Source organism: Entelurus aequoreus, linkage group LG09, assembly GCF_033978785.1.
Source record: "Entelurus aequoreus isolate RoL-2023_Sb linkage group LG09, RoL_Eaeq_v1.1, whole genome shotgun sequence".
Lineage (NCBI taxonomy): Eukaryota > Metazoa > Chordata > Actinopteri > Syngnathiformes > Syngnathidae > Entelurus > Entelurus aequoreus.
The window spans coordinates 67,938,484-67,951,070 of NC_084739.1; the positions used below are offsets into that span (position 1 = coordinate 67,938,484).

Sequence of the window (12,587 nt, forward strand, 5' to 3'; positions counted from 1 at the left end):
GTGAGATCGACAGGCGGATCGGTGCGGTGTCTTCAGTAATGCGGACTCTGTATCGATCCGTTGTGGTGAAGAAGGAGCTGAGCCGGAAGGCAAAGCTATCAATTTACCGGTTGATCTACGTTCCCATCCTCACCTATGGTCATGAGCTTTGGGTTATGACCAAAAGGACAAGATCACGGGTACAAGCGGCCCAAATGAGTTTCCTCCGTCGGATGGGGGGGCTCTCCCTTAGAGATAGGGTGAGAAGCTCTGTCATCCAGTAGGAGCTCAAAGTGAAGCCGTCGAGAGGAGCCAGATGAGGTGGTTTGGGCATCTGGTCAGGATGCCACCCGAACGCCTCCCTAGGGAGGTGTTTCGGGCACGTCCGACCGGTAGGAGGCCACTGGGAAGACCCAGGACACGTTGGGAAGACTATGTCTCTCGGCTGGCCTGGGAACGCCTCGGGATCCCCCGGGAGAAACTGGACAGAGTGGCCCTAACCCTAAGATATGTTTTAATTGCTGTTTAATGTTCAATTTTTAAATGCACCAGAAAATAACCCGTTTTCTACACTGTTGATGGTGATTCAATGCCCAGTAAATGTGTTTGTGTATAGTATTTCTCCAACAATGGTCATGTGGTGACATCAATGAGAGGTCATCTTTGAAGTCGGACATCACTGAAGGCCTAGGTGGGAAACGCACGGCCCGCCACTGCAATATACAGTAAGTCCTTTATTGAATTTGTACAGTATTTCCGAAAACACAGATCCCCCAGTATTTATTGGTGTGTTTTGAAGCAGCACGAGAATACATCAAGGACAATGACGAGTATTTTTTTCCTGCTTCATGCGAGAGCAGAGCACAAAGATAACACGCTTTGAAGTAAGCATCTGTAGATTGTACCGGTTATATACACTCCAACCTCCCCCTGCTCCCCTCCAACGTCTCAGATGTCGTCCAATTATTGCCCCATCTGTTTCGGTTGCATATTTGGCACACGGTCCTAGCTGCTTTTGTTGTCCTTTTGTACCCGCGCACCGAAACGAGCACTTGGACCGGCGCCACGTTGTTATCGTGGTTGACGATGAAAAGCAACAAACTGTTGGGAATATTCTGGGAATTTGCTGGTGTGACATCACCCTCCTCTCCTTTGAGGGTCCAACCATTGCTCCTCTACAGTCAAATGGCCTCGTTCTCAGGCTTTATTCCACGGCCCTCCACTAGGGGGAAGCATCTCAGCAGTCCTTCCTGGTCTTGACCGTCTTGCTGGCATACTTGATCGGGATCCCCCAGCGTCTCATTAGGTAGACGTCAAACACGTAAGTTGTCCCTGGCTCCAGGCTACCGATCACGGCTGTCGTGACTGCCCGCCTCGGATTCAGTTCCTGGAAATACTTGCAGAGGACCCTCTCTGTATCGGAGCGGGACTCTGGGCCGAGACATGGCGCGGTTAAGGCGTCCCCTTCAAGCTTTCGCTTGTACACACAGTAGAGGCTCCTCTCCTCGGTGCCCATCCAAGCCAACGTGACGCTATTGCACCCACGCAAGCGGTTAAAGGATTTCACCTGCAAGGTGGACGGCAAGGACGGGACCCCTCTTCGGTGGTAGGCTGAGGAGGTCTGCATTTTGACTGAAGGTAAGGCTACACTTGAGGTCTTAGCTGCGGTCGTTCCTTCCCTTTCCAGGGAGATGACATAAACCGGGCTTCCCTGCAGCCAAATCTGCACCAAATCCTCCCCGACGGCCTGAGAGGTCAGAACAAGACCTTTACTGGAGACGGTGACTTTGACTTTGTCGCGTCCGCCGCAGCTCTGCAGGGTGAGCAGGCCGCTCTGCTGCACGCCACGTGGGCGGAAGCTGAAGAACTGCTCTGTAGCCGAGCCTCTGTCGTGGAAGGTCACCCACCTCAGCTCGCCCTCCCTCAGCGTAGCGACGGACGGCCGTGCCTCCTCGTGCGTCCGAGCGGCCGTCCCCGTGTAGGCGGCGCTGGTGCCGTTCAGCCGGTCCATCGCAAAGACGTCAAAGTAATAACGGGTGTCGGGGAGGAGATCGGAGACGGTGCAAACGCTCTCCGTCCCCCGACACGCACACTGGAGATCGCCGCCCGCTTCTGAGTCCGCCTCCCACTGCTCCCACCACCATTCCTTCAGGATGGGCCACGCCGTCACCCTCTTCTTCTTCTCCGTCCTCTTTTTATCTTCCTCCATCTTGGAACTCTCCAGGGCCGCACAAACGCTGGGGAAGTTGCGGCCAGAGTTGACCAGGACGCAGTACTCGTAGCTCTTCTGAGCGAGACCTGTGAACGAGGCGCTGGGAGCCCAGCTGAGGGTGACGCTGGTCATCCCCACTCCCAGGGTGTGAACTCGAGGGTCAGCCGGGACCTGAGGGATGGCCCCTGAAGTCCCCGGGCCTTGGTGGAGGTACACTGTGGCTCTGCTGCTCTGCTGTTTGGAGCGCAGCCTCAGGATGTAGACGGATGCATGGAGGGCTGCGGGCCCGCTGTAGGTGTCCGCGGCATTGCCGGAAAAGCTGTGTATCCTCTCCTCAGTCCCAGGACCCCTCCACCACACCTCGGGCATGCTTTTCTTTGAGCTCCCTGTCAGGAAAGAATGAAAGGAAGAGTTTTTAAACAATAACACAAAGACGGCGGTGAACACTCTCATTCATCCAGGTCATTGTGTTCTTAGGGCATTGACAGACTGGATAGGACAGCTCTGGTTTCAGACTAGACTCTGAGACTAGAGTTGCCCAATCTAGTTTTTGGGTATGTACCAATGAAGCCTGCATGGATGAGAGGCCAAACGTCTTCAAAGACAACCTGACCAGTCCACGGCCCTGAGTAACCTGACCTCAGAAAACTGTTTTTAACTAGAATTTGCAATCCCAGTTTAGAATTGCGTGTGAATGCCCCATGGGCGCAGGTCGCCAAAATGCATGAGTGGAACTGAAATGCTTGACTGTCCAAGGTGAGTGGAGTGTGTGGATGTTGGAACGGTTAAAATCGGATGAGAAATGTTGAATATGGAAAGGTTTGTAAATTTCCCATTTATTGTCAATGGGGAGAAAATTACCGGGAATTTTGGGAAAGGGAATACATGTTTTGCGTTCGATATATCGGAAGAGTAGTGTGTGTATGTGTGAATGGTTGTAATGTCAGAATCGGGTTTAAAAAATGAGAAAAAATGTGAGAATTTAGGGCATAGTAGAAGAATGAATACGTCTATTCGTTTGACGTATTCAAAATTTGGGGATTTTGGGAAAACCGGGAATTTTTGGAACTAATGATACTAGCACAACTGTCCTAGATGATGTGAATGGGTTGATGTTGGAATTTTTCCAAACGGTGTCTAATGCTTCAACCAAAAATAAACAAAAGGTGAGTGCCCCTAAGAAAAGGCATTGAAGCTTAAGGAAGGCTATGCAGATCAAAACTAAAACTGAACTGGCTACAAAGTAAACAAAAACAGAATGCTGGACGACAGCAAAGACTTACTGTGGAGCAAAGACGGCGTCCACAAAGTACATCCGAACATGACATGACAATCAACAATGTCCCCACAAAGAAGGATACAAACAACTGAATTATTCTTGATTGCTAAAACAAAGTAGATGCGGGAAATATCACTCAAAGGAAGACATGAAACTACTACAGGAAAATACAGAAAAAAGAGAAAAATCCACCAAAATAGGAGCAAGACAAGAAGTAAAACACTACACACAGGAAAACAGCAAAAAAGTCCAAATATGTCACAAAAGCTATAGTGATGCATGCTTGGTTATGCTTTAAAGCAGGGGTCACCAACCTTTTTGAAACCAAGAGCTACTTCTTGGGTACTGATTAATGCAAAGAGCTACCAGTTTGATACACACTTAAATAAATTGCCAGAAATAGCCAATTTGCTCAATTTACCTTTAACTCTGTTATTATTAATAGTTAATGATATTTACACTTAATTGATCGGTTTAAAATAGGAGAAAACACGAAAAAAATGACAATTAAATTTTGAAACATAGTTTATTTTCAATTTCGACTCTTTAAAATTCAAAATTCAACCGAAAAAAAAGAAGAGAAAAACCAGCTAATTCGAAACTTTTTGAAAAAATTTAAAAAAGAATTTATGGAACATCATTAGTAATTTTTCCTGAATAAGAGAAATTTTAGAATTTTGATGACATGTTTTAAATAGGTTAAAATCCAATCTACACTTTGTTAGAATATATAACAAATTGGACCAAGCTATATTTCTAACAAATACAAATCATTATTTCTTCTAGATTTTCCAGAACAAACATTTTAAAAGAAATTCAAAAGACTTTTAAATAAGATTTAAATTTGATTCTACAGATTTTCTAGATATAATAATAATTTTTTTGAATTTTAATCATAATAAGTTCGAAGAAATATTTCACAAATATTCTTCGTCGAAAAAACAGAAGCTAAAATGAAGAATTAAACTAAAATTTATGTATTATTCTTTACAATAAAAATTTAAATTAAATTTACTTGAACATTGATTTAAATTGTCAGGAAAGAAGAGGAAGGAATTTAAAAGGTAAAGTTGAGCTCATAGGACTAGATAGTACAATCCCTCAGATTAATCAGCAGTTAGTGTTGAGTGGGGTGTGGGGGGTTAGGGGAAAAAGCTTCACTGGGGTCTTCAGGTGGGCACCCTCCTTCACTGGTGTTTCGTTGATAGGCCCACGACACCTCCGGAGGGCTCAACGGCGACATCTGGCGTCCCAGGTGTGCCCCCCTCTGCCTTTACCCCTAGATGTCATTTAGCAGCCCAGTTTGGGTCCTTTCTCTTGAACCATATCCATCTGCTACTTTGTTCAGCAGCATCCGACAGCGATTTGACAGCCCGCCGGAAGGCCTGACCTCTCAATCCCATTCCTTTGAGGAGCTTGGTTGTGGACGTAGCAACGAAGCCTCTGCACCCGACTTCAACTGGAAGCACTCGGGCACGCCTCGGCTGCTATGTCCGCATACCTCAGTTGTTTGCGCTCATATGCTTCACCAACTGCTGCTTCCCATGGTACAGTTAGTTCAACAATGAACACAGTCTTCTGGGAGGTTGACCACAAGACCAGGTCCGGCCTGAAGCTGGTTGTAATGATTTCAGGCGGGAAGATGAGTTTGTGGTCCAAGTCAACCTGCATTTTCCAGTCCCGGGCAGAGTCCAGAAGGGTTGCCTCCACTCTTGCAGATGGTTTTGGTGGGAGTTGTCCTGCTCTTACAAACTGAGTGGTGATTGAGTGACTAGGGATTGGGGGAGGGAGGGCCTTGTTGTTATTTCTCTTTTCCTCCAGGGTGATCGCCAGCTGTCTCAAGACCTGGTTGTGCCTCCAGGTGTAGCGGCCTTGAGACAAACTGATTTTGCAGCCAGTGAGGATGTGACGGAGTGTTGCAGGGGTTTGACAGAGTGCACAAGAAGGATCTTCTCCAAACCATTGGTTTAAGTTCTTGGGTGTGGGAAGAACATCGTAGGTGGCTCTGATGATGAAGCTGATTTGGCTCCCTTCCATTTCCCAAAGATCCTTCCATGTGAGCTTACGATGCTCCAGGTTTTCCCAGCTAGTCCACTGTCCCTGTTTGGACTGTGCCACTGCTGTTGCACATCTGTCTGCCTCCTCTTGTTGTCGAACCTGATCAACCACCAGCTTTCTCCTCTGGGCTGATGTTGCTTTGTGCCATGTGGGTCGACTAGCCCCAAGTCCAAACCCACCTCTTCCGTGCTGCACTTGTCCCATTATGTCTCCATGCCTGAGAGCAGATTTGGCTTGTTGTACGGCCTCAGATGGGATCCATTTCCTCCCGGTTGTCAGTCTGGGAGCAACCGCTCGGATCACCTCATCTTGAGACTCAGTCAGTGTCATGCTCAGCCTCACCTTGGTGCATTTAAACTCCTCCGTGAGGCTAAAGATGGGCAGTTCCAGGGCACCATGACCATATAGGCCGATGTTACTGAGGCACCGTGGAAGGCCAAGCCACTTCTTGATGTATGCACTGACTGTTCTCTCCAGCTTCTCGACTTTGGACATGGGGATCTCATAGACCGTTAGTGGCCACATCAAACGGGGGAGCAATCCAAACTGTAGGCACCACAGTTTCAACTTGCCAGGAAGTAAGGTCTTGTCAATGCGGGCAAGGCCTTTGATGGTTTCTTCCCTTAGCTGATTGCTCTGGTCCGAGTCTTTGAGACTTGCGTTGTACAATCGCCCTAGACTCTTGACTGGCAGCTCTGACACCAACGGAATGGGAGTATCCTCGATGTAGAACCTCTGGTCCGTGAGTTTCCCCTTGACGATAGATATGCTCCTGGACTTGCTGGGTTTAAACTTCATCCGTGCCCATGAAATGTTGGCATGAAGCTTTCCCAGCAGATGTTTAGTGCATGCAATGGTTGAGGTCAAGGTGGTCATGTCGTCCATGTAGGCACGGATGGGAGGTAGACGCTGTCCCCCTTTCAGACGTTCTCCACCCACAACCCATTTGGAAGCTCAAATTATCACTTCCATTGCCATGGTGAAGGCTAGAGGGGAGATGGTACATCCAGCCATTATTCCCACCTCCAGAGATTGCCATGATGTTGTGTATTCTGTTGTTTTGACACAGAATTGCAGATCACGGAAGTAGTTTTTCACGAGGTTTGTGATGGTATTTGGGATGTGGAAGAAGTTGAAGGCTGTCCAGATGAGAGAATGAGGGACGGATCCAAAAGCATTGGCTAGGTCTAGGAATAAGACGTGCAGGTCTCTTCCTTCCCTCTTGGCAGATTGGATTTGGTGCCATATCATGCTTGTATGCTCCAAGCAGCCTGAGAAACCAGGTATTCCAGCTTTCTGCACGGATGTATCAATCAAGCTGTTTTGCTTCAGGTACGTTGTCATCCTTTTAGCAACGATGCTAAAGAAGACCTTCCCTTCAACGTTTACCAGGTTGATCTGCCGGAATTGATCGATGTTTGAGGCATCTTTTTCCTTTGGGATTAACACTCCCCCAGCTCTGCGCCACACTTTTGGGATGGTTTGCTTCGTCCACATCACCTTCATCTGCCTCCACAGAAAGCGTAAGACATTTGGGGAATTTTTGTACAGCTGATATGGAACTCCATTTGGTCCTGGAGCTGAAGCTGCCCTTGATTTCCTAATTGCTTCCTCAACCTCGCTCCACCTTGGGGGACTGTCGTCCAGTTGGTGTTCTGGTTGAGGTATTGGTGGCATGTCTGATGGTATCTCTCTCTCTTCGAATCTTTGACTGTCTGTGTGAGTGGTTTTCAGGTGGTCTTCCAGTTCCCTCTTTGGCACCTTAAGTGATCCACTCTTTTCCTTTGTGAAGAGGCCTTTCACAAATCTGAAAGGGTCCTTGTAGAAGGATGTTCTCGCCCTTTCCTTCCTCTTGCGTCGAGTCCTGAGGTTTTCAGCTCTCCGCAATCTTCCCAGGTGTCCCTTCAGGTCTGTTTGCAGGAGGTCAATGCCCACTCTTTCCTCCAGTGAGGCTCTCTTCCATTCCTTCCTCAAAAACCTTCTCTCTTTGACCAGTCGTTCGATTTCCTTTTGCCTTCTGGACTTTGGAGGGGTTGTTGATGGCATGTCCTTTTTCCCTGTCATGCGTGTTCCGAATCTTTCTGCTCCATAGGAGTAGATCAGATCTCCCATCTTCTCTAGTTTCTTCTCCACCGTTCCTTTGATTCCGTCCAGGATCTTGATCAGGTCTGCATCGATTATTCCCCACTCTTTCTTGCTGCTGGACTTTGGCCACTTCACATGAGGTCTGTGGCCTTGCATGTTCTTCTCCAAAGCAGGTTGCAAGTGGCTTGGTTCCACAATCTCTGATGTAGTGCTTGAATTACTTTCAGCCTCTGGGGTATTGATGCTCGGTGGACTGTGGGTTAAATCCTGCCGCTGAGCTTCACTCGCCTGACTTGACCTTTCTCTCAAAAGATAGAGATCAATGCGGGGTCCAGGCTTCGTTTTCTTCAAGCACTTCATCCGCCCTTGATGTATTTTAAGGCCTCTGATGGATGTTATTTTGGACCAGCCACAGCTGCATACTTGGCGCTCTTGTCCTTCAGCTGATGTTACTTGTTCTGTGCTGATTATCTGTTTCGTCGTCGTGTTCAATCCAGGGTCATTTGCCGGGTGTTCAGCCGATGAGTCTTCTTCCGCCCCCGCTCTCGCAGACTCTAGGGGTATTTTTCTCTTTGGGCGTGTCGTAGCAATGAGGGGTGGCCTTTGTCTACTTATTAAGCGACAGAGCCTGCCATCATGGATAGCTAGTCCATGACAGTCCCCGTCGGGGTCTTTCCCTCACAAATATTCTTCGTCAAAAAAACAGAAGCTAAAATGAAGAATTAAATTAAAATGTATTTATTATTCTTTACAATAAAAAAAATAAATGTACTTGAACATTGATTTAAATTGTCAGGAAAGAAGAGGAAGGAATTTAAAAGGTAAAAAGGTATATGTGTTTAAAAATCCTAAAATAATTTTTAAGGTGGTATTTTTTCTCTAAAATTGTCTTTCTGAAAGTTATAAGAAGCAAAGTAAAACAATTCATGGATGTATTTAAACAAGTGAAGACCAAGTCTTTAAAATATTTTCTTGGATTTTCAAATTCTATTTGAGTTTTGTCTCTCTTAGAATTAAAAATGTCGGGCAAAGCGAGACCAGCTTGCTAGTAAATAAATAAAATGTAAAAAATAGAGGCAGCTCACTGGTAAGTGCTGCTATTTGAGCTATTTTTAGAACAGGCCAGCGGGCTACTCATCTGGTCCTTACGGGCTACCTGGTGCCCGCGGGCACCGCGTTGGCGACCCCTGCTATAAAGTCATATCCAACAATTGCGACAACGACTTTTTACCATCAACTGAGTTTTGTTTTTTAATGATTTCTGCTGGTGGTGTTTTCAACGCAAAATATGCGCGCCTTGGCTCAAAATAGTTAGAAAAACATTGTTTCAGACAAGAGAGTGTAGTCAAGTCTTTCAGTTCTGGGGTGCCAAAATAGTCCAAGAACTTTGAACAAATTCTATTTGTTGACTTCCTCACAGGGAACGACGGGTCTATTTAGTTCCGCCCTACATGCCATGAATATTGAACACAAACCCAGTTTCCACACAGACAAGAACCCTGCAAATAATTGAACAAATACTGTAAAGCAGTTGTCGTCTCTCTCCAGAGGAAACGGCTCCGCAAATGAAACGCTGGATAATCAAAGTGAATAATTCACATTAGTTCCAACGCCAGCTGAATGATTCATGTCTTTCTAAAACGTCACTCTTCCGGCATGTGGGGAAGATTGTGTCGGCCAACTTGGGACTGTTAGCATCGACGCTAACGCTAACACAGGAGGTGTCCTGGCTGGTCCGCTGACCGATAAGGGAGGGGACCACGTCATGACATGCTGTTGCTTTAAATTGTGCGGGGTGGTCCACTCACACTCCAGACTTTTGAGGGGTTTGTCCTTCAGCGTGCGGGCCGCCAAGGTCCACTCCATGGGGGGGCCACATGGGCTGACGGTCACAGCAAAGTCGGGGGTCTTCCTCAGTGTGAAGAAAAGCCTGTGGAGGAATATGCATTTTCTACTTAATACAAAGCACTGATACACCTTCAACACATTATGACCTACTCCAAACACACTAGTCAAAGATCTTCTATATGACATGACCACTTTGCTGTTTTTAAAGACCTACTCCAAACACACTAGTCAAAGATCTTCTATATGACAGGAGCACTTTGCTGTTTTTAAAGACCTACTCCAAACACACTAGTCAAAGATCTTCTATATGACAGGAGCACTTTGCTGTTTTTAAAGACCTACTCCAAACACACTAGTCAAAGATCTTCTATATGACACAAGCACTTTGCTGTTTTTAAAGACCTACTCCAAACACACTAGTCAAAGATCTTCTATATGACAGGAGCACTTTGCTGTTTTTAAAGACCTACTCCAAACACACTAGTCAAAGATCTTCTATATGACAGGAGCACTTTGCTGTTTTGAAAGACCTACTCCAAACACACTAGTCAAAGATCTTCTATATGACAGGAGCACTTTGCTGTTTTTAAAGACCTACTCCAAACACACTAGTCAAAGATCTTCTATATGACACAAGCACTTTGCTGTTTTTAAAGACCTACTCCAAACACACTAGTCAAAGATCCTCTATATGACAGGAGCACTTTGCTGTTTTTAAAGACCTACTCCAAACACACTAGTCAAAGATCTTCTATATGACAGGAGCACTTTGCTGTTTTTAAAGACCTACTCCAAACACACTAGTCAAAGATCTTCTATATGACAGGAGCACTTTGCTGTTTTTAAAGACCTACTCCAAACACACTTGTCAAAGATCTTCTATATGACAGGAGCACTTTGTTGTTTTTAAAGACCTACTCCAAACACACGTGTCAAAGATCTTCTATATGACAGAAGCACTTTGCTCTTTTTAAAGACCTACTCCAAAAGACTAGTCAAAGATCTTCTATATGACAGGAGCACTTTGCTGTTTTTAAAGACCTACTCCAAACACACTAGTCAAAGATCTTCTATATGACAGGAGCACTTTGCTGTTTTTAAAGACCTACTCCAAACACACTTGTCAAAGATCTTCTATATGACAGGAGCACTTTGCTGTTTTTAAAGACCTACTCCAAACACACTAGTCAAAGATCTTCTATATGACAGGAGCACTTTGCTGTTTTTAAAGACCTACTCCAAACACACGTGTCAAAGATCTTCTATATGACAGGAGCACTTTGCTGTTTTTAAAGACCTACTCCAAAACACTAGTCAAAGATCTTCTATATGACAGGAGCACTTTTCTGTTTTTAAAGACCTACTCCAAAACACTATTCAAAGATCTTCTATTTGACAGGAGCACTTTGCTGTTTTTAAAGACCTACTCCAAACACACTAGTCAAAGATCCTCTATATGACAGGAGCACTTTGCTGTTTTTAAAGACCTACTCCAAACACACTTGTCAAAGATCTTCTATATGACAGGAGCACTTTGCTGTTTTTAAAGACCTACTCCAAACACACTAGTCAAAGATCTTCTATATGACAGGAGCACTTTGCTGTTTTTAATGACCTACTCCAAACACACTTGTCAAAGATCTTCTATATGACAGGAGCACTTTGTTGTTTTTAAAGACCTACTCCAAACACACGTGTCAAAGATCTTCTATATGACAGAAGCACTTTGCTCTTTTTAAAGACCTACTCCAAAACACTAGTCAAAGATCTTCTATATGACAGGAGCACTTTGCTGTTTTTAAAGACCTACTCCAAACACACTTGTCAAAGATCTTCTATATGACAGGAGCACTTTGCTGTTTTAAAAGACCTACTCCAAACACACTAGTCAAAGATCTTCTATATTACAGGAGCACTTTGCTGTTTTTAAAGACCTACTCCAAACACACTAGTCAAAGATCTTCTATATGACAGGAGCACTTTGCTGTTTTTAAAGACCTACTCCAAACACACTAGTCAAAGATCTTCTATATGACAGGAGCACTTTGCTGTTTTTAAAGACCTACTCCAAACACACTAGTCAAAGATCTTCTATATGACAGGAGCACTTTGTTGTTTTTAAAGACCTACTCCAAACACACTAGTCAAAGATCTTCTATATGACAGGAGCACTTTGCTGTTTTTAAAGACCTACTCCAAACACACTAGTCAAAGATCCTCTATATGACAGGAGCACTTTGCTGTTTTTAAAGACCTACTCCAAACATACTAGTCAAAGATCTTCTATATTACAGGAGCACTTTGCTGTTTTTAAAGACCTACTCCCAACACACTAGTCAAAGATCTTCTATATGACAGGAGCACTTTGCTGTTTTTAAAGACCTACTCCAAACACACTAGTCAAAGATCTTCTATATGACAGGAGCACTTTGTTGTTTTTAAAGACCTACTCCAAACACACTAGTCAAAGATCTTCTATATGACAGGAGCACTTTGCTGTTTTTAAAGACCTACTCCAAACACACTAGTCAAAGATCCTCTATATGACAGGAGCACTTTGCTGTTTTTAAAGACCTACTCCAAACATACTAGTCAAAGATCTTCTATATTACAGGAGCACTTTGCTGTTTTTAAAGACCTACTCCCAACACACTAGTCAAAGATCTTCTATATGACAGGAGCACTTTGCTGTTTTTAAAGACCTACTCCAAACACACTAGTCAAAGATCTTCTATATGACAGGAGCACTTTGCTGTTTTTAAAGTCCTACTCCAAACACACTAGTCAAAGATCTTCTATATGACAGGAGCACTTTGCTGTTTTTAAAGACCTACTCCAAACACACGTGTCAAAGATCCTCTATATGACAGGAGCACGTTGCTGTTTGCAGAATGCTAAAGGTAATCAACATCCATGTGTGTTTATTACCTGCGTGTTCGTCCTGCAGGTAAAGTCACGGTGGTCATCTTCCCCTCAGGTAACCACCTGGTGGGTCGCAGTGGGACCTCGTTCTCAGGTGCAGAGGCTGACTGGACCAGGGACCACGGTGTGACCCAGAACAGTACCAGAACTGTGGCCATGCAGGCAGAATGCCACGTGAGTGCCATCTTTTCTTCTTCTCTGAGT

At 45.0% G+C, this 12,587-nt stretch overlaps 1 protein-coding gene across 3 annotated transcripts in view; it reads right to left on the reverse strand.

Annotated features, from left to right (window-relative positions):
- Nucleotides 1-716: 716 nt before the first annotated feature.
- ndnfl (neuron-derived neurotrophic factor, like) overlaps nucleotides 717-12,587 on the reverse strand; it is a 20,643-nt gene continuing 8,772 nt past the window's right edge. For all 3 annotated transcript variants that reach the window (XM_062057815.1, XM_062057816.1, XM_062057817.1), the window contains 3 exons: nucleotides 12,390-12,587; nucleotides 9,422-9,543; nucleotides 717-2,577 (listed from right to left, as the gene is read on the reverse strand). The exon at nucleotides 12,390-12,587 is cut by the window's right edge and continues 29 nt beyond it. In XM_062057815.1, coding sequence (XP_061913799.1) covers nucleotides 1,217-2,577; nucleotides 9,422-9,543; nucleotides 12,390-12,568 — 1,662 coding nt within the window. In that variant the 5' untranslated portion in view covers nucleotides 12,569-12,587 and the 3' untranslated portion in view covers nucleotides 717-1,216. The remainder of the gene's footprint in view (nucleotides 2,578-9,421; nucleotides 9,544-12,389) is intronic.